The sequence below is a fragment of the Alosa pseudoharengus genome, unplaced genomic scaffold (assembly GCF_046254945.1).
Source record: "Alosa pseudoharengus isolate Yale_2024_CS ecotype anadromous, Long Island Sound unplaced genomic scaffold, YU_APseudo_1.1 YU_APseudo_1.1_scf_8, whole genome shotgun sequence".
Taxonomy (NCBI): domain Eukaryota; kingdom Metazoa; phylum Chordata; class Actinopteri; order Clupeiformes; family Clupeidae; genus Alosa; species Alosa pseudoharengus.
This window is the reverse complement of record NW_027468870.1, coordinates 34,030,558-34,052,465: the sequence shown is the minus strand read 5'-3', so window position 1 is coordinate 34,052,465 and position 21,908 is coordinate 34,030,558. Positions and strand designations below refer to the sequence as shown.

General features: G+C 48.8%; 1 protein-coding gene across 4 annotated transcripts in view; it reads right to left on the bottom strand.

The window, feature by feature from the left end:
* spns2 (SPNS lysolipid transporter 2, sphingosine-1-phosphate) overlaps nucleotides 1-21,908 on the bottom strand; it is a 75,025-nt gene that overhangs the window by 28,642 nt on the left and 24,475 nt on the right. For all 4 annotated transcript variants that reach the window (XM_076275214.1, XM_076275216.1, XM_076275215.1 and 1 more), the window contains exon 3: nucleotides 2,511-2,650. In XM_076275214.1, coding sequence (XP_076131329.1) covers nucleotides 2,511-2,650 — 140 coding nt within the window. The remainder of the gene's footprint in view (nucleotides 1-2,510; nucleotides 2,651-21,908) is intronic.

The following is a 21,908-nucleotide window of genomic DNA, read 5'->3' as shown; positions in this document are numbered from 1 at the left end:
CACCAGCGCCAAGCACCCCGAGACATCCTCCTCTTGCTTGTTTCTCAAAGCAAGAAATGGGATTATGCAAAATATGGAAAAAAGACTATTTCACACCAGACTATTCTGACTTAATTGCACACTAATTTGTTCCTAAGTGAACCCCCCAAAACACTCACAAAGACAGCAATAGGACGTTAATTGTCACACAGAGTATAAAAGAGGACAAAACATGAATTCCCTGCAATTCTGCTCTACAAAAACAACATGCATATCTTTATAAATGCTAAATATATGATGTACCTATTCACATGTGTACACCAGACAAACTATAATTAGTAATCTCTGCCTAAATATTCCCTAATCTGAGTCAAAATGATAGCGTGGGTGGAAGATAACTGCAATAAGGCCCTGATGTTATTTTAGTGTAGCTGCAATTCCATGACATCTGAGCAACATCTTGGGCAACAGAGTGGTTATAAGGTTTAGAAAAACATTACTTAATTTAGGGTTCTGCGTTACAAAGACTAGACAGTTGTGGTGTTAGATGTTTTATGATTTTACCCCTGGAAACCATGTGCCATGACTTATCATCGGTTTTGATGTTTCTTCTTTTTGTTTGTAGTTCTTGTTGCCAGGGTATGAATCTGTAGCAGTTGCGTAATTTCACCAAGTATGTGTAGGAGCGTCTGTCTGTGTGTGTGTGTGTGTGTATGTGTGTGTGTGTGTGTGTGTGTGTGTGTGTGTGTGTGTGTGTGTGTGTGTGTGTGTGTGTGTGTGTGTGTGTGTGTGTGTGTGCCTGCCTGCCTGCCTGCATGTGTGTGAGTGTGAGAGCGATTGGGCACATGTCAAGAATGCCCGTCCAAAAAATGCAGACTGGCGCCCCCTCCTCCTTTCCTCCTCCATCAGTGTGGAGTCCAGTCAGCAGCAGTACAGCCTCAGGAGGATTAGCAGCGTCCACTCCACACGGGAGGCGGCCATCTTCCTCCCCTCGGAGCCACCGCGTGCCGCAGCGCCGCACCGCACCGCACGGCAACCAATCCCTGGCGACGGCAGACAGCAGTGGCGGCAACAGCGAGCGCAGCAGTGCTCAGCGTGTCACTTTGCTGCTGTCATCTCAGCATTAATGTGGCCTTTTAATTAGCAGTCCGACTCCAGCTCTCTCCCAGGGGGCCTCCCAAGAGACACAACAACAACGCACATCACAGCTCCTCGCCATGCAAGCCACCCAAAAGAGCATCTGGACCACTGGAGCACAGCACAGCACAGCACAGCACTCCACACCACTCCACTCCACTCCACTCTACACTGCACCACACTGCACATTACCAGAGGCTTCTCTCGTTGACATTCAAGACAATGGGAATCAATTAGAAGGAAATCGAATGTCTGCATTGGCTAGCTTGTGTGGGCAGCCCCCCGGCACCACCCTAGTCCTCGTGTCATTAGTGACTCACTCTGGCATTTAGAGGGTAATTATGTGTGGGGCAGGAGTTCCAGGGCGCATCTTAGTGGTGTTTGGAGGATCATGTGACGGACAGGCCAGTTCTGCTAGCCTGCACCCCTGTGCACCTCACGTGTCATCTTCCAGAGCTGGCAGAGAATGCAGCTTCTCCTCTCTATCTCTGATGGACATATTCCAATGAAATTCATGCACATACAGTACACATGTATATCATGACCCTTTGAGAATATATCTAGGGTATGTTCTTAGTTATTATATTACTGTTTTTATTCAATAAGATGTTATCGTTTTTACTTGATTATATTCCTGTTTTTACTTAAGAGCCCAATAATTTCTCCCCCTGATTCTTACAAATAGCTGACTGAAAGAGGACTGTACCGGGACAGACACCCATTTTCTTTTCTACTGCGGGGGCCGTTGGGGTGAAGCGTTTCAGCCAAAACGAGAGCGAAGATACACAGGGCCTCTGACAGGGAGCAACAGAGCCGTAATGAAGTCTCCTCCATCTGAGTGCGCCCTATGCAAAGCAGCCCACGCCTGCCGTTACATCTGCAGGGGAGGGGAGGGGGACTGCAGACCTTCAGACTGCACGCGCCAGCGAGCTGCATCCTCAACCACACCGCACCGCACCGCACCGCACCACACTGCGGCCACACACACAGGTCCCTGGCCACTCCCGCCACAGGAGAACGCGTCCTCACCAGACAACGGGGGGACTCACGGACTGATTTAGAGCGAAAGTGAGACGGCGCGACGCTAAATATGTAGATAAACGGCTCCCCACCCTTTCAGCTAGTTTCACAAACGACGAGGATATAAATCCCACAGTAATTACATATCGAGTGAAATATTGTAACTGAAAATAGAGGTGAGTGCTGGAAGTTCAAATCCCTACTCTGGAAAACCAGCGTTTAGTGGAAGGGGGGTTTACAGGAAGCCGTAAGTATGGATGAGCTGGCTTGTGTTGTGGTCAGGAGGGGAGAGTGATGTGGGGCTCTAGGTTGGAAAGGAGGAGGTGAAAGGAGAAGGGGAAAGGAGGAGGGAAGAGAGGGTGAATGTCACCTACGTCTTTGTTGGTGATGAAGGAGCTGGACAAGGTCACGATTGACCAGAAGAAGATGCCACAGCTGAGGATGACCTTCCGGTTGAAGCGGTCACCCAGGTAACCGAAGACAGGGGCGGCAAACATGAAGCTGCAGATGAACACTGTAAGGAGAGGACAGAGGAGAGAGGAGAGATGAAATGACGGCTCCTTTTGACCACTTATTGCAGTTTCATATAGGACTTCAGAGAAGATTTCAATCTGCACTAAACTGACCGCCATGTGATATACTGTACCCTCACAGCACTGTACACATACAGACACACACACACACACACACACACACACACACAAGCTCACACACCCTAAATTCTGCTCATTAACCTTGAGTAGCTAGGTTGAGATGCAAGGCATGAGCAATCCCCAAGTGACATCATCACATTTGTACGTGTGGAAGTCTGGCAGTAAATCAATGATAACTAGAGAGAAGGTTTTATTATTATGACCAAGAGAAATGGCTCTGAGCCTACGTCCTTAATCATTTCCTCGCAGTAAACTGCAGCAGTAACATACTTGTAGAGTATGAAGAATCAGATACAGTGGTACCATGTGGGAGTCAGGAAAGCCCTTCAAACTAATAGCTAACTCATTACACATTTACTTCCTCTAGACACTAGTGGATTGTGGTCAAGTCACTTATGTCTAGCCACTCAGTTTGTCACTGAGGGTGATAGGCCTGATGTGATTATAACACCATTTTATCTGATGTGTGTTCACCCAAAACCTTTATCGTGCTGCGATCGTGTGCTATGGGCTTCCTGTGCGGACTACCTCAAGCACTAAGTGTTGGATCACCTTCATGCCGACCGCATTGGCCAATTAAGGACGGAGTGGAGAGTCTGTATAATAGTTTTTAGCATGGGGCGATTTCGCTTGAGGGAATTACTGTTGGACAATGGGATTTGCAGCTTATCGCTCTTGAGGAGTCTTTGGAGGCGTGAGCTGCATACACAGACAGACACACACACACACACACACACACACACACACACACACACACACACACACACACACACACACACACACACACACACACACACACACACACTTCAATGCAAAGAGAGAGGGGGTAGGGTGGAGGTTACATAGCACACCATCTTGTTTGCAGTATCACAGATGCAAGCTGTTGGGAAAACATCAGGTCATCTGTTTAAGACAGTGTATATCGACCACTTAACCAATAAAATCACACAATAGGCATACTCACTGAACAACCTTGCTTATTGTCTTTGCACCTTGCTTTTTGTGTCAGATGACATGATTTAAACTGGCGTAGCTTACATAGGCAGTGTTTGGATTTACATAGTTTGTTTGTTCAATATTGCAAACAACTCATCTATATTTTACCACATCTGCCCGCGGACCACTTGCAATAGCATGCGGACCACCAGTGGACCCCGGGCCACCCTTTGATATGGTTTAAGAGAATGGCTGCGGCCGGAGGTGTGATTTGATTACCAGGAATTACAGGCAAAACAACCCTCTTCTGGGGGTTGCTCCAGAGAGGGTATCAACAAGCTCTGTTTTCTCAGAGCAGTGAGCCACAGCTTTGCACAGAGCCCTACTGGGTTATAGTGTGTGTGTGTGTGTGTGTGTGTGTGTGTGTGTGTGTGTGTGTGTGTGTGTGTGTGTGTGTGTGTGTGTGTCTGGCCACTGCACATGCAGCCAGCATGAAATATTGCTGCCTGTCCTGCCAGCGACTGATAGCCAGCGTTTGGATCTTTAATAACTTCCCATTTTGGTGCGGGCGAGATTGCTGAGGGGCAGCTGGAGTGAAATTTACGAGGAAGAGGAAGAGGGCTCACTTCCAGTCCACGGGGAAATTAGCATCAGTGTTTCTCAGCAGATTCTAACAAATGGGGCCTGTCTCTACTACAATAACTTCACACTGCATTTTGTATCATTTCCGAAGTGCCCGGGGACACCAACCTTTATGATTCTCATCTCTGATATGTAAATAATCTTCATTTGGCAGCAGTTTTGCGGAGATGGTTTATAACAATCACTGCCTTTTTGAAGTAAAGCCAAAATGAGAGACAGGTTTGACCTGATAAATTTCCCATCGCACACGAAATTCCACTGATATTGAGCAAGCCAATCACGCCCAGCATTTCTGATGAAGTACACACACCCACACTCACACGTGCACATTCACACACACACACACACTTATTAGTTATTAAACGGCTTTGTGCTGAGGTACGGCCAACACGCCCTGCTATAAAGTAAATGTTTTTGCGATGACCTGTCTCTCTGTTTAGGGTTGCGGCCTGACTTCTGACTCTTCACCGGGTTACTGCCAGAGGTTCCCGCTGACATCCCACAGACTCGCCGGCAGCCCCGACCGAAACCCAAACATGCCCACTGTTTATACTGGCGGCTTTCAGATCAATTAGGGCTTGAGCACATATATCCCAGCCATAAATAGAACCGCCTGACACACCTTGACACCAAGACACATGTTCGGTACCCTCTTCTGGATTGTGCTGGCATCACACACACACACACACACACACACACACACACACACACACACACACTACGAGTACCAGCCCGATTCGCCCTGACCAGGTGTGTGCAGACTGCTCATGTTCCGAGCTGTGACCAATCGATAGAAGATCGACTTTGACAGCGGGGGGATTAGTCAGCGTGAGCAGATGGTTGTGCCAACCAGGGGGGTCGGGGGCACATCAACCAGGGGGGTCGGGGGCACACCTGCCAGGTGTAGGGGGCACGTTACCAAGGCAGCCACCGCTGCTTCTTCACTCTCCCCTTGGCACTCGTGGGAACAGTGAATTACGGTGTGTTAATGAGGCGAGAGCCACACATCGCCCCATTGCACTCAACTACCCATAATGCACCTCCCCACCCGCCCTGCTCTCCTGTGGCCCTGACCCATCTGCCCATCTCTGCAGGGATGCTGCTGCTGCGTCTCTGTCTGCACACAAGAGCAATGGGGGGGTCAGTGAGCGCTGCGCTCACACAGTAACATGGACCTTCCTTAGGATGGAGGCCAGTGAAACGGGCAATCTTGCAGAGTGGTGCGATTAAAAAAGAGAACACGACATGACCTTGCTTTCCCTCTGAAGCGTGACCTTGACTTGGCAGAAAAGCCCAGCAGTTAAAAATGCAATTACAGAGGACGTTCCCCGAGGGCTGTACTCTTTCAAAGATCTCTAATAACTTTTCTTTTTTCCCAATCACGGACATCTTCAAATATTAGGCTACTTTTTAGCTGCTTCAGTAAGATCATTATCTCCTCGGTCTGTTCTACTGGAGGACACAGGGGAGGTGGCCCTGCCTCCGCACCAAAGAGAGTAAGAATAAGCTCTCATGACGCTCCCTCTGAGTACCTTGACTATTAGAGGGGGCAAAATACACCAACAAAATGTATCAACTCTATGCCCCCCCCCCCCCCCCCCCGCCACACACACACACTCCGCCCCGCTCACCAACATAAGGGACCAGATGATATGTGGACAATTGCACAACATGTCTACCAGGAAGGGTTTGTGAAATATTGATGATGCGGTGATTAACAATGCATAAGTTACAGTAAAAACACAGCGGAGCGGGTTGCGCTGACTAACCGCCATCAACTGTGCGTGATCAACTGGGCAACAAGGAAGCATGCAGGTAGCGTGACAAAGCCTGGTTCGCTGGAGGTCGAAAACAAAAAAAAAACAAAAAAAAAAACAAAGCCATCAATCATTTGCATTCATGCCACCAGAAGGTATCAAAGCAGGAATGTGAATCGAACTGGAATTCCCAACACTCCTTCTCTGAACTTGAAAACAAAAAAAAATTGTCATCTTGCCAGGAGGGAGCAGATGCCACCTCTCAACTGAGGGTGACACGGTCACAGCAGAAGCTCTCTAGCTAATTGCTTGTTGAAAAGAATGTCGGTACATAACTTCCAAAAGGCTTGGACGTGCACGGTCAGACCCTGGCCCATTTGGCCCGCTTGTCAAGTGCGAACTTGATTTACACCCAGAAAGGCCGCTAAAATAAACATCTTTCAGAGAGACTGCGGCTCCGACTGCTCCCAGTAACATCCTTCTTGAGATTTCACAACCTTCATCGACTTATCAGTACGGGGGGAACTTTAGTTGGTGGAAAGTACCGCGGATGTTTACGTGCGAAGGTGTGTTGCCATGCAGAATATGATTAATCTTTCATTTAAAAAAAGAAAAAAAAAATGGCCGCTGAGGAGAAGGCTAGCTTGTGTGGAGGGTATGGTTGACAAGCAGGAGCAGAGTGTTCCCACTGTCATCCACACTGACAGTCAGCATCCCCCGCACACACACACACACATGCACACACACACACACACACACACACACACACACACACACACACACACACACACACGCACACACACACACACACACACACACAGAAACAGCTCATCTGGGCAGTAATGACCATTCTTGCCGTCCCGCTGCCTTGAGTTTCTCATTGCAAGTGTGCTGGAAGTAGTGATGTGGGCTCAGCTGTCACTGCATCCATCCAATCAGGAGATGCACACAATGCGTTCTCCCTCCAAATAAATGCACTGCTTCTATAATAGCCTGTTACTAGCCATGATCTGATCACAATAAAAACATGTGAACCTTTGAATCTGATTGTGTGTGTGTGTGTGTGTGTGTGTGTGTGTGTATGTGTGTAGGCTTGTCTGTGTAGGGAGTGTGTGTGTGTGTGTGTGTGTGTGTGTGTGTGTGTGTGTGTGTGTGTGTGTGTGTGTGTGTGTGTGTGTGTGTGTGTGTGTGACTAAGTGTGTGTCATGTCTGTGGAAGTGAAATAAAAGTGAAAGGAATATAAGCTTCCTATTGGTTGGCTTGAGTATGAGGAGAAAAGGGCTAGAAATCCTGCAGCACCTGTGATGTGTGCTGTTCTCTGTGGCCTTGGAGGGCTTCGGAACCCTGTGATTTGGGTACACGGCATGTTTATGCTATGTACTGTAAAACACAACGGAATGGAAGCAACACAAACTTGCAGACAATGCCCTGTAGTCTCTTTACTGGCCTGTGTGTATGTGCATGTGTGTGTGTGTGTGTGTGTGTGTGTGTGTGTGTGTGTGTGTGTGTGTGTGTGTGTGTGTGTGTGTGTGTGTGTTTGCCATTTTTTAAACTGAAAAGAGGAAGCTTTAATTGTTTGTTGGACTGAGCTCTGGCTGGGTCAAGGTTTTGCGGGGTCACATGTCGCCTCATATCACATTTTCTCAAAAAAGGGAAGGAATATAATGTGACCTGTTCCTCCCTGTGTGAATTTAGCCGTCTAAAAATATGCCAGTCTGGATCCTTGACTAATATGCAACTATCCTTTTTCATCCTACACACACAGAGCAGACGGGCAGAATGTAGCCACCCTGCTGTCCCTCACACTGAAGGGCCGCCTCAGACCAGGGCTCATGGAGGAGTATACCATGTGGGAGGCTGTAGGTATTTATATCTGAAGTAGTAGGGCATATCGCTTCCTGTGTGCATGTTTATATTTGTCTCTAGGTCTGTGCAAAAACAGACAACGTGTTCAGCGTGTCAGGGTTGCGGTTCAGCAACCCCCCGACCATTCCCCCGACAACACAAAAAAACAGGTTTCCTCAGCCCTTATCATTAAAATGACATAACATGTCCACTAGCCTCCACCCAAAACATGTCTGTTTGAGCGATGTACACTCGGCACGCTGCAGCTCTGCACCCCCCCACCCAGTATGGCTCCTATTGTGTTTGGTAGGCCACATCCAGGGTGCTTTGAAAATAAATTAGATGTTGCATAACACACAGCAAAGGGCTGTCACAGCGAGTGGTGATCTTACAAGTCCACTGATGTGGGTTTCGGTTTCAAGTCTGTTCACTGCATCATCACTAACAGGATGAGACCGGGTGTGTGTGATTTTATGTAGTTTCACTGATACAGTGTCTTTGGAGTTGTTGAGCTCTCATACCACCATTCATACTTTTATCTATCTCTGGTCGTTTAATTAATAAACCATAAGCATATCCATATGGCTATTAATAGGATCCTCTTCCATTAAAACCGGAGGAACCCTATTTATGGTTCTCCCCTCTCACTTAGAGGAATGTATAGTACACTGTGATGCTATATTTAGGGGTCATGCCTAGCTTTTAATCTTACACTTTTAATCTTTTAAATGCTCTGACGTCTACTAGACATTTCCTCTGTACAATACTCGAATTCCACCTTGTTTGAAATCATTGTCTCTGAGCCGTGCTTTGACATTTGAGCACCAAGCCCAAGTAAGAATACCATCCATTCCAGCACAGGGCATACCTCAGCACAAAGAACAAAAATGGGCTGTCTCTCTGTTCGCATGCACACAACAGAATGGTCATTACCATAATGATCTGCTTTTAAAGACATCTCTGTCCGCGGCTCTCTCTTCATCATATGTCAAGGATGCACGAGTTAAAAAATGGCTCCTGTCTCCTGTCTGACAGATGACGTGTTGACCTTGTGAGTCACTTGGTGTACTTAGCATCCTTAATGTGGCCCCAAACCTCCTCTCTTCCCTACCAAGTGCTGTCATTACACTCAACGCTGGCAATGTACACTATGTGGGCTGTGTGCACGCATGCTGTACGCCTATAAGGCGTGGGTGGAATGAGAGTCGTGCTGGCCACTCGTGCCTAAGCGCACTCGTAATAATGAAATGTCTTTTGCGGGTGGGTAGTGCTTTGGCGGCCCTGTCGTCGATGGGAATGACAAGCCACAGTCTTTGGAGAGGGCAGGGAGGCCACGGTCTTCACCTGGCTCAATGCTGCTGCGGCAGAGAGCGGCTCTGTCCTTATAAGGACAATGAAAGGAGGAGGCGTCGTCGTGACGACTGTTCATCAGGTTGAGAGTTTGGCATAACTCAATGAAGAGATGGGTTCCCATAGAGACCAAGGGCACAGCTGTGAGTTACCAGATCTCCAGGCGAGGGAGAGGAGAGGAGAGGAGAAGAGAGGAGAGAAAAGAGGAGAATAAAAGAGAAGAGAAGATAAGAGAGGAGAGGAGAGGAGAGAAAAGAGAGAAGAGGAGAATAAACGAGAAGAGAAGAGAAGAGAGGAGAGGAGAGGAGAGGAGAGAAAAGAGAGAAGAGGAGAATAAACGAGAAGAGAAGAGAAGAGAGGAGAGGAGAGGAGAGGAGAGAAAAGAGGAGAATGAAAGAGAAGAGAAGAGAAGAGAAGAGAAGAGAAGAGAAGAGAGGAGAGGAGAGAAAAGAGGAGGGGGGGACTGCGAGAGGGGGGGGGTGAGAGTGTGAGCTCTGGAGCATAGGCCATGTAGGATGGGGTTGCCATGCCATGTGGGCACATGGTGACTAAGCAAGCTCATTATGACATCGCTCCGTGGAAGGGAAAAAAAATCTATTTCATGGAATCCGAGTGTTTTTTCCAGTCATAATTTTGTGATTTATCCCTCTTTGTTGTTTTGTGCGTGACGCACCCAACTGTGCTGGGGGCGCAGCTCTGCTTGTGACTAACGCTGAGTCCGCACTCCTACTCAATGCTCCGAGATCCAAGAAATGTCTGCATGCAATCTGTAGATTACATAAATGTCACGGCGTTCATTAAAACGTATCCCGGCAAAGGAGCAGACGCGGTTTAATGGCTGTGAAATTGGGCCCGGTTCTGCTTGGCTAACAAGTGACGCGGGGGCTCAGTTGCCCCTCAAGCCTCAGCCCCAGGCTTTTCCTCATGGTGGGGGGAAGTCATTGATGAAAACATCCAAGACGTCTCCTACAGCTGCCCAATAAGGGCCTTATGTACTGCATGTGTGAAGAGAGAGGAGGGGAGAAGAGAGTGGGTAGCTGACAGGAAGACAAAGAAAGAAAGAACGGAAACACCAATATTTTTTGTGAACCCATGAGATTGAGCGAGTAAGTCATCTGCCACAACACACAGTTGCTCCAAGCCTCATGACATAAGCACCACAAAAATGTGTCCAAAAGAAAGAGAGCAAAAAGGAGCAAATGAGAGAAAGAGAGCAAGAGAGAGAGAGAGAGAGAGAGAGAGAGAGAGAGAGAGAGAGAGAGAGAAGATAGCACTAACAAGGCCCACCACATTAGCATCAGGGCCCACACGGCTGCATAAGCAGGACCCCAGGAGGACAGCTGTCCCCATGCTGTCGTGTCTCAGCCTGCCCCAGGAGAGGTGGGGATAACCGATAACCACCCCCACGCCCCCCCCATAACCCCCCCCCCCCCTCCACCTGCCTGCCTGCCTCCTGGGTGGAGGCGGAGATGGAGAGCGCCGGCAGCCTCCCACCTCCAGCATGACTCACACACGGGGGATGATTTACATCAGGGCTATTTCATCCGCCGTTTCAAAAAATCACAGCGCCTCCTGACTTCATTACTACCTGCGCGAGATGACAGGGATGGGTTGTATAAACAGCATGTGGAGGGGATTCAAAGGGGGTAGAGAGAGAGAAAGAGAGATTGAAAGAGAGAGAGAGATAGAGAGAGAGAGAGAGAGAGGGAGGGATCCACCATTGTCACCTGCTTGTGCTCAGAGAGATGGATATCTCATTCTAAGAATTTGTCTTGTTTACATGAGTGAGGCGGTGGTGCGATCCCTCTGAACTGTTCGCTGTGCCCTTATCGGCGCTGCCTCCATCCGTGTGATTAGAGTGACTGATGCCTGTTTGGTTGGTTGATGATAACAATAACAGAAGCGGAGGATATGTGAATGAGATGAGAGATAGGATGCGTGTGAAGCGACACTCTGCCACTGACTCTGGCCCAGAGGGCTCTGTTGGGAGCAGCAGGCACCACAGGCGGCCTGAGGGGCTGACGGCCTCCGCTGTGCATAGGGGGGGAGATGTCACCGGCTCCAGCAGGCTAGAGCTGTCACCGCTGACACCGCATTAAAAAGCAATAACGTTGCAATGTGCGGCAAGCTGCATCATGCCCAAACCTCACGCTGCCAGCTACAGGCCTAACAAGCCGCATGAGATGTCAAAATGACCTGTGTGTAACCACACACACACAGAGGGTGTTGAGCATGAAACTGTGTTTATTTACACTGAGCACCTTTGTAAAGATGGCACAGTGTGCCACAGAGATACCAATAACCTACATGGAACATATTTGCACATAGAAAATATATATGTATTTACGCTCCATACACACACACACACACACACACACACACACACACACACACACACACACACACACACACACACACACACACACACAAACACACACACACACACACAAACACACACACATCACTCATCTAACAGCGTCCCACACACACAGCTCTATCTGTACACAGGAAGCTTTTCATTTGTCAAAAGCCAGTCCTCCCTCTGTCTCTCCCTAACTTTGTAACTTTGTTCAGTTCATTGCTCCTCTACTCCCTGCCAAGGGTATCCTCCATTACTGGGCCACTGCTCCCCTCCGCTCCCCTCCGCCCGGCTCTGCTCTGCTCGGCCTGCTGTTAGTAAACTATTTCCGCTGCTGTTCCAGCTCCAACTCAGTCCTCATGCTTTACTGTAATCCCTCCACCCAGCCTCATTATGTCCTGCCCCAGTCATGTCCACTGTAGCCGCGGCAGCAGAAACACCTCAGGGCTGTCTGAGGACTCGCTAACTGCCCCGGGCCGGAGCTGGACGTCAGCCTGGTGGGGTGTGAGGAGACGCTGAGTGTCTGGTGATGGGACGGGAAGGCCAAGGTCTCACCTCCCCGCTGTGTGGCTGTCCGGTCACATTACTGTCCACTCCCCCGATTTAACAGGCTGTGCACCTTGACTTCGGTCCACTTGGACAAGGCCAGTGGATGACCACTACACTTCAGTCAGACTACAATGCATTGGCATGCAGAGTTCTTCTTTTTAAATACACAACACGTTTGGAGTGGCAGGGTGCTTCTTGTCTATTTGAGTTCACTGTGTAGAGCATGGCAGATCAGTTATGGCAGCTCAACTTGTTTGTGTGCTTTGATCTGTGCGCAGAAGCATTCTGTCCCCCAAAACAGGTTCTCGCAGTGTTTTCCTCTGTCATTGTTTGATCAGCCACTTACAGACTTCACAGAGGCCCCTACTGCGATGCGTGACAGTAGCAGTAAGCATGGATCGCTACTCTGCAGATATTTTTCACTGGTAATTCACTCAAAGCAATAACCCCTACGCTGGTCTATTTTTGTAGTGTGGTACAACATAACAGTAGAGCTACCTGACACTTCCCGAATGTCTTACTAGGAAGACTCTCTTGGAGGTCATTGGCGTGACTCACTTCTGGACCAACACAGGACTTACAAAAGCACACAAACACAAGCTTAGGACTCTGGGCCGAGAGCGTGAGAGGCCACTGCAGCTAGGCACTTGACCAGAGGCTGACCGGTTCACATGCTGCATGAGAGACTTAGACTGGAGAAAAGAAACACAACACCTCTGAGTGGAGTCGACCATCCGACCGCACGAGTGAATGACATGCGAGGCATACCAGCAGTGAAAGAAAGCTCAACAAAACAAGCAAGGGTAACCCTAGCTTTTTAAGAAGCGTAACAAAAGGAGATGCCGCCGAAAATGTTCTCAATTGGAAACATTTGTGCACTATTTGAAATATTTTGCAGGGTTTTTTGTGTTCTCTGCCCCCCCCCCCCCCCCCCAGTCAGACTGTATGGACATGATTTAGAATGGCGTCCATGAGAAGTGGGTGGAAAGCAAACAGATGAATCCAGATGAATGGGGAGCGTGCAGGTGCACAGGTGCAGGTGTGGAGGAAATGGGCCGCTCACAGGAAACGCGCTGACGTGGGCAGAGCGCGCTACACAATGCAGCGCTTCTTACAATGCACAGCGGCTCGCTACGTACCGCCGCCACATGTTTACTTAGCTCCCTGTATGTGGCCATGCGGATACTGCTTTTCACTGAGAGAGGCCTCTGAACGGATGACAGAGAGAGAGAGAGAGAGAGAGAGAGAGAGAGAGAGAGAGGGAAATGAATTCTAACAGAGAGGGGAAAAAAACATAGATTAGGAGAGAGATCACTATGCTGGTGAACAAAAGGGGGGTTTCTTTTAAAAGTTCAGCTTTAGAGAGTTGGGATTACCTGGAACAGAAGAACCGGTTACAGCTCTTCCTTGAAGTACAGTATAAAAGCTTCAGAGAGAAGGCAAAACGTTGGATGTCCAAAGACCTTGTGAAGCTGGGTACTGATTGAGGTTGAAAGGATCAAATTTATTCAAGCCAAAAGGCCCTTTATTTACTTAAAACCTCCGGATATCTAACAAAAGAAGAGGAATTACATTACTGAATGATTTCAATGGTCCAATGTTTTGGATTGTATAATAATAGTGGTGAATAACGTCATGTCAAACAGTAAGGGCTGAGGATGGTCTCCCTATTTATACTCATGTAAAGGTGTAACATCAACTAACAGTACCCACAGGATGCTACACTGTCAGACTGCATAGCCAAAGTATAGGGTGACATTTGACTATCACTATCACTGTCCGACCCCTGGTCAGCCATACCGACATTTCCACCATGCCATGAAGGAAGTATGTGGATTTGCCTTGCGTAACACAATGGAAACTGGACATTGTCCAGCAGTATCACAGAAACTGCAGGCCCACTCTCGACCTCTCGTCTCTTATCAAGGTGCTTTTTTGGCGCGAGGGGAACAGGGTTGACCATTACAGAGGGAAATGGAAATGTGAGTCACAATGGAGAGATGTGGGTGGGGGCATTTACCAGCAGCGTTAGCCTGTCCACTCTCTTTAAGCTTAATTGTTGATAGCAAATGTGTGACTGTTTCCCAGATGAGGCCAATGATGCCAGTGATGACTGATGACTTAGGAATGTTTGGTTTTTTATGTTTGAAGTCAGAGGCATAAATACCTGTGCAGATATGTGAGTGTTACTATGAAATACTTGACTCATTTCATTTTGTTTGTCACGCACATTTTGTCATTAACACTCCCACTACTGACATGTAATGCGATCAGTGACTATGCACATTCTGTTCTAATAAGATTCCATCAGCTGTCCAATTATCTCTACATATTGAATGGAATATAACTATTTTCATATATAATAATGGCACCTCTTTCTTTTAGTAAGTAAGAGAAGTCATTATCTCCTTCACACGTCTCCACAATGGTGCCTGTTTCTCATGTCTCTGTGGAGTAAGCCAGGGGAAGCCGAGCTAAAAGGCCTTCAAAGAGACGAGCGAGCCATCATCTCAAGAGACTGTCTAGCGTGTGCGTGTGGGTGCATTTGTGTTTGTAATTGGCTAAATGAATGGCAAGTGGATTAGGTAGGCTACACAAAGCAGGTTTTCCCTTAATATTGGCCAGTGATGCTTGAGGACCCTATCACCTCCTGAAGAGACTTCTTTTACATACTATATATTTTTTTTTTTAAAAACTGCAGTGCAAGTGTAATGAAATATCCTACATGGGAGTAAACTCCTAGAAAAATGGAAACGGGAGGCCTACTCCTCTGGGCCGTACGAGTAGGCTAAAGGATGTTGGGAAATCATATCGACAGCTGTTGGTTGATAAGACTAGCGGATACGTAAATGGAAGATTTCCACTGACCCACTTTTTAAATATTGATTGACACAACACTGAAAAAACACAGAAATGCGCCCATATGTTCCAACTGAAATACCTAACAGATTCTAAGTCAGGTGTGATCCTGAATCTCAAGCATGCAAATACAGTCAATGGGAAAACTACCCGAATGAAAACATCCGGATAAAACTCACATTCCTTTCAGTATGCAAGTGCACAGAATTGAAATATGCACTTTAAAATGGCCCGTTGGCGTGTTCTCCCCAGCGTTGTGTTACCATGGAGTGTTATCTGACATGGTGACAGACACTGAGTGGCTGTGTTCTTATTTTAAGACGGCCACAGCCTCTCTCCGCACTTCCCACTGTGCTATATTAATGTCCCCTTAAGTGGCCCTTCAAAATAAGAACCAGTCGTGTCAGCTAACATACGTACAGTATACAAACACATGAGCATCCACACAACACAGACACGCATACAAAAACACCCTTGGGTCGAGGCAGTAAACATGTTCGCATTCCTCCCTTTGATGATCCGCGTCGGCCATCTTTAAGAGTGCCAAGAGCCGCAACGGCGCACAGCGGGCTTGGGTTACCCACACCACGGCGGCCTTCGCGGGATGGATGGGGTTCCGTGGGACCGGAGTTCCGGGAGGTTCGGCGGGAGCATGTGGGCGCGCAGGAACGCCGCGGTCGGAGTTTTCTATTTCAAAAAAGGCTGTGCGGAGCAAAGTGCCAAGTTTATGAGGTTTCTTTATTTTGTTCTTTCTTTCTTTCTTTTTTTCTTTCTTTTTTTTTAAAGAATGCCGCTCTGTAGTTGTTTCGGTGGGAGAACATCTGGGGCTCGGGAGGCCCCGGCCTCTGGTCCCTGATCCATTTCTCACCACCATGGCCGCTCCATTCACACACACACACAAATTGCTCCTAAGCGTTTTTCTGCAGACGCTAGATTGGGATGATGGGCTCTTTGAAGGGGGGTGGGGGGTGGGGGGTGGGACTGATGAAGCTGCTGAAAGCAGAGGCCACCACTTGAGCGCTGAAGTGTGTGTGTGTGTGTGTGTGTGTGTGTGTGTGTGTGTGTGTGTGTGTGAGTGAGTGTGAAAATGTGTGTGTGTGTTTGAGGAGGTGTTGATTGATGGGGTGGTAAAGAGTAGAAGTGTCAGCTCTGTCCATAGACACACATGTGCTCCTACACACACCCACACACACACACACACACATACACAGAGAGATCCCTGCTGCCCACACACACATACTGAAGTGATCTATGACAATGCTATTCTGTTCTGTTTGGAGCAGCACACCCTGCATCAATACAATCTGTTCAAATGAAAATGATGGCCTGTCATGTCTGTCTGCGGATGTGTTTTCTTCTCCATGGCTGATGTGTCTGTGAGAAGGGAATATCAGGGCTCTCTTCCAGCAGGGCGAGGAGCTTTTCTATTCTGCCTTAACGAGAAGTAGCACTCTTAATGACAGACCCCTGCTTAAATGACAGGGAGGTCTATAGTGTGTGTGTGTGTGTGTGTGTGTGTGTGTGTGTGTGTGTGTGTGTGTGTGTGTGTGTGTGTGTGTGTGTGTGTAATTACATGCATGTACATGGCACATATTTTCCCACTGATACGTTTCAAACCAATTCCACATGCCACAGACAGGCAAAAACTCCCACACACTCATGTGCACACACCCACACCCACACACACTAACTCACACATACACACACACAAACACCTGGTGGCACACACCTCTTGAAAAAGACACTACATTAAAAGGCACTATATAAAGCACCTACTTCATCACATCTTCAGAAGCAACAGAGAGATCGAACTATGGGATTAGTGGTATATTGCTTTGTGTGTGTGTGTGTGTGTGTGTGTGTGTGTGTGTGTGTGTGTGTGTGTGTCTGTGTGTGTGTGTGTGTGCTCTCATGTGCGTGCATGTGTGCACATGCACACGTGTGGGAGTGCGTGGCTGTGTGCAAGGACTTTTTTTGCGGCGTTGTGGACCGGAGTGGCCTGGAGCCTCCGTCTCTTATTGATCGGTCCTCTCCCACAGAGCACGCAGGCAGACGGGGTCCTGAATGGCTGATGAGCGGCCGGGAGATCGATGCTCGCGCTCGCTCAAACAAACAGACCGTCTAATGAGCCGGCACCAAAATGTCACCGTGCCATCTAGGTCAGAACGCACGCAAGCAAACAAACCCACCAACAAACAAAATAAATAAAAAAACAAGCAGCACATCTGAATTCACCAGGCCAGGCCAGCCTTGGTCATTTTGCCCTCCCTCCCCTCTGTCTGCCCTAGGGGTCCTGTTGTGATCCAGGCGGGGGCATCAGCAGACTGCTGCCCCCTAGGCACTCAGAGATGAGCTCGTAGCGTAGCAGGCCACTGTCTGGACATGAAGAGGAGTCTCTGTGTCTCCATTGGAGGCTGAAGTGGGAAACGGTGTTGTTTTAATTGGCTCTGATGGTCTGATTGGTTTGGCAGGGCACTATGGGAGAGGAGCCCTGGCTCTGGGACAGGAAGTGGGGGGTGTGTGTGGGGGGGCGGGGATGGAGGGCAGAGTGATAAGGTGGTTCACAAGGCTGAGTGGAGGGGGGAGGTGGGGGTTGTGGGTGAGGAGGGGACGGTTCTGACGCTGGCAGCTGTCCCTTCTTCGAGACTTTGGCCTGAAAATGGTGTGGATGGGTGATGGGAGGGGAGGAGAGAGGAGGGGAAGTAAGGTGGTGGTGATGGGGGGGGGGTGTAGGGGAAACCAGAGCACCTCCGCTGAGCACTGCCACATTCTGCTGCAGATGCTTAATGGCTGACCATGCTTTGTCTATTGGAGACTGTCTTCTAAACTAATCATCCATTTTTGTCGGTTTTTATAGTTCTGTAATATAAATTGCTATGAAAAATTGAAATCTTAATTGCCCGGCCCACCATCTCCACCTGAAATGTAAACATTTCACTTCACCGGCCTGCTTCGGAACAGTGTGACCTGGTGGGCTATTCATAGCCAGGAGGATTGGAGCTGGTCTAGGCTGGCGCTTCATTAGTGGTGGGTGGGAGGGTGTCTGCTTTTATTTGAATCCATCATTACCCCACCCAGCCATCAGCGTAGAGAACACAGAGCAGGTGTTCCCCTACTTTTTTCTTTTATTCTATTCTCTCTCTTTCTCTCTCTCTCTCTCTCTCGCTCTTTTCTGTCCATCTCTCTCTGCCTCTTTCTCTCTCCTTTTCTGTCTGTCCTTTCTTGGCACCGAGTCATTACAAGGTGTCTGTCAAAGTGACAGTCAGCCGGCAACAGCTGCCAACCAGAGAGCATGCCCTGACATGTCGAATCGTAATGAGATGATAGAGAGACACAGAGAGAGAGAGACAGAGAGAGAGAGAGAGAGAGAGCGGATGGAAACAGGCCCAGCTGTGGGATGTGTGAATGGAGAGCACAGCTGATTATACACCGATGGCTCCCCACTCTATGTGGGCCAAAGAAATCAGGCGAGTTACTGTTGCCGTCAAAACTGTAACACGAGAATATGGCACCCCCTGACTGAATAAACACACCAGTGGGATCACAGCAATGTGAGATTGATGCATGTGTGTGTGTGTGTGTGTGTGTGTGTGTGTGGGGGGGGTTCTGTCCAGTTGTGAATGGTTGAATAGGCTACAGTGAGAACATTTCTCATGTCACCCACATAAAACATACAGAGAACTGTGTGTGTGTGTGTGTGTGTTAAAAGAAATCTGACTTCAGCCTCAGACATTCCACCTGTGAGTCAATTAGTCAACGACCACACCCCCACCCCCACCCAAGTCTAACCACCACATGCCCCCCTCATCCCCAAACACACACACACACACCCTTCCACACACTCGGTTTATTTATACACTCTGAATGCCCAAGACAGTTGGGGTGTGCAGCCAAGACGCGGCGGGCGGAGACGATGGACGTCCACAGACACAGGTCTGGGCTGTGTTGTGGTTGTGGGTGGTGGCAGTGATATATAGAGCAGGTTGCGGCTCTATAAAGGAGGCCCAATATTAAACATGAAGATGCACACAGACAGTCAGTCTGCCCCCATATAGACTGCTCAGCCTCCGTAGAGCCTTGAGTGGTGGGAATGCTGACCCACACCTATTTGCCTATGCACAAATACACACACACACACAAACACAAACACACACAGACACGAACACACACGAACACACACACACACACACACACACACACACACACACACACACACACACACACACACAAACACAAACACACACACACACGAACACACACACACACACACAAACACACACACACACACGAACACACACACACACACACACACACACACACACACACACATACACACATACACACACACACACACACACATTCCAAATTTGCCAATTTACAGAAGATCTTATTTCCCATGACGATATCTTCATACCTCATACAGTACATCATTAACCGAAACAACAATACTAAGGCACGCAATAGTCATACGTTTGCATGCACCACCTATAACGCTTCCCTCGCTCCCATCTCAAATATTCAAGATGGCCACTGAGACACACAGCCTTTCCCTGAGAGCGCTCATGCCTCCTCTGCTGACTAGATCCAACGCTCTCGTTACTGTTCTCAGACCTGTCATTTAACATAGCTGAGGATTCCCAGGCTGCCCACAGAGAGGAGAGGCCTGGATTCCCATCAGCGATGGACAGCACATTCCACACAGGTGATGTGTCAGAATGTCACCTGAGGCGAGAGAAACAGAAAACAAAAACAAAACACCTGCCATCCATCACGGAAGAGGCAGGAGCACAATGACTAATCCTCCCCAGCAACACGGCGAGGTCCTCTTACAATACATACAGGCCAAACCAGGGCCATAGGGTTGAATGACTACAATCTGGGAATGTTTGGAGTGCCTCAGTGAATCATGGTAATTTCAGAAGCATACATTTCCTCACCACACACCTGTGTGGAAGCGTGTGTGTGCGTGTGTAGGTGTGTGAGACGCTGTCACTGATGTCACCTCCGAGCAGTGACATTTCTGTGAGACACACAGACACACACACACACACACACACACATACACACCAGTTTAGCCACAGGCTAATTCTCATGGCAAGTGTCTGTGGCTGGGTTGTGAAAACAGTGGTAACAGACGCTGTAGCACGAGTCTAACACTAAATAAAAATGAGACCCTAAATCGTTAGCCGACAGGCCCCGCTGGTGCTGTTGCTATCGACGACGTCGACGGGCCCCAGTTGGTGCAGCGCGTGACTCAAAGGGGCCCCTCCTTCACCAGGGAAGTGAGCACTCTGGGATATCCTGCCACAATCTCCGTGTTGGGGAGTCTGGCTAACCACAGTCAGCCAGTCAGCCGTCATGCGGAGCCAGCCAGCCAGCCAGGCCAAGTCAGAGCCAGCGGAACCCAGAGCGGGGCGGGGTGGAGCGGGGTGGAGCGGGGTGTGTGCCAGCCGGGGCCAGTGGCCAAACTCAAACACAGCCGGCAGAAATAGCATCGCCTCGCTGTGCCACTGGACCCTGGGGCCGCCCCCGTGCCAACACAATTGGGGGAGACACAGAGGAACGCTTGTTGTCTGTGTATGCATATATGTGTGTGTGTGTGTGTGTGTGTGTGTGTGTGTGTGTGTGTGTGTGTGTGTGTGTGTGTGTGTGTGTGTGTGTGTGTGTGTGTGTTTCTGTGTGTATGTGTCTCTCTGTGTGTGTATGTGTCTCAGTGGCTTACAGGGTGTGTCTGGGGCAATTTGTGCATCATCCACCTCAATATTAAAAGAGGACCAGAAAAGATGAATGCAAGATTAGAGAGGAGAGGCGAGAGGGGGGGGGGGGGGGGTGTGACGCAAAGAGAGGAGAGAAAAGGAGATGAGAAAATAAGTGAAAAGGAAAAAAAGAACGTCCTTGGAGCTCTATCCTACAGAGGCACTATTCATTCTCCCACACACACGCAAACACACTCACGCACCCAGTCTCATTTCTCTCTCTCGTCCACACACACACACACACACACCTCACCGCAGGCTTCCTCTGCTCTTCACACGTAAGCTAGCAGTGACTAGCCGCGGCCTCCAAAATACCACAGGGCAGCGTGAGACAGGGGTCATGCGGGGACCAGAGGGCACTGACAGTCTGGTCAGGGACAAGACCCACATCCCCCTCGACTTTACACTGACCTGTCATCAACGCACTCCACAGAGAGACTCAGCTGTGCATGCCACTCCTGGGCCTGTGTGTGTGTGTCTGTGTGTCTCTGTGTGTGTGTGTGTGTGTGTTTGTGTGAGTATGTCGACACCGTAGTCTCACGCAAAGCACGCCTTGATCTGAGCGCCTCTGTTCCCCTGCCAGCTCTGGGGCCACACTGGGCTGCTATGTCCTCCGACGTGCCTGCAGCTTCATCTTCCTCTGCAAGGCTTCAGGGCCGCATGACACAGTGACAGCTCTGTGACCGGCCACTTTCAGGGGCTCACACACACACACACACACACACACACACACACACACACACACACACACACACACACACACACACACATACACACATACACACACACAGGGCCCAGGATGTTTCAGGTGGCAGTGTGTGACAGCAACATGGACCCTCGAGGAAGAGAGCAGGGTTGTGCACAATTCGAATTGCAATTCTGCTTCCTGTTTGCTACCTCAATTGAAATGCAAGTCAAATTCAAGAATTGAATTGGAATTTAAGAGCCAGTTTCAATTTAATTCTGGAATTTAGCACAAGCCTGGAAGAGAGGTCAATAAAACACTGGACCTGGCCAGAAGCAGTAGTGGAAGATGGGATATGTACCTCCCAAGATTATGCTAACA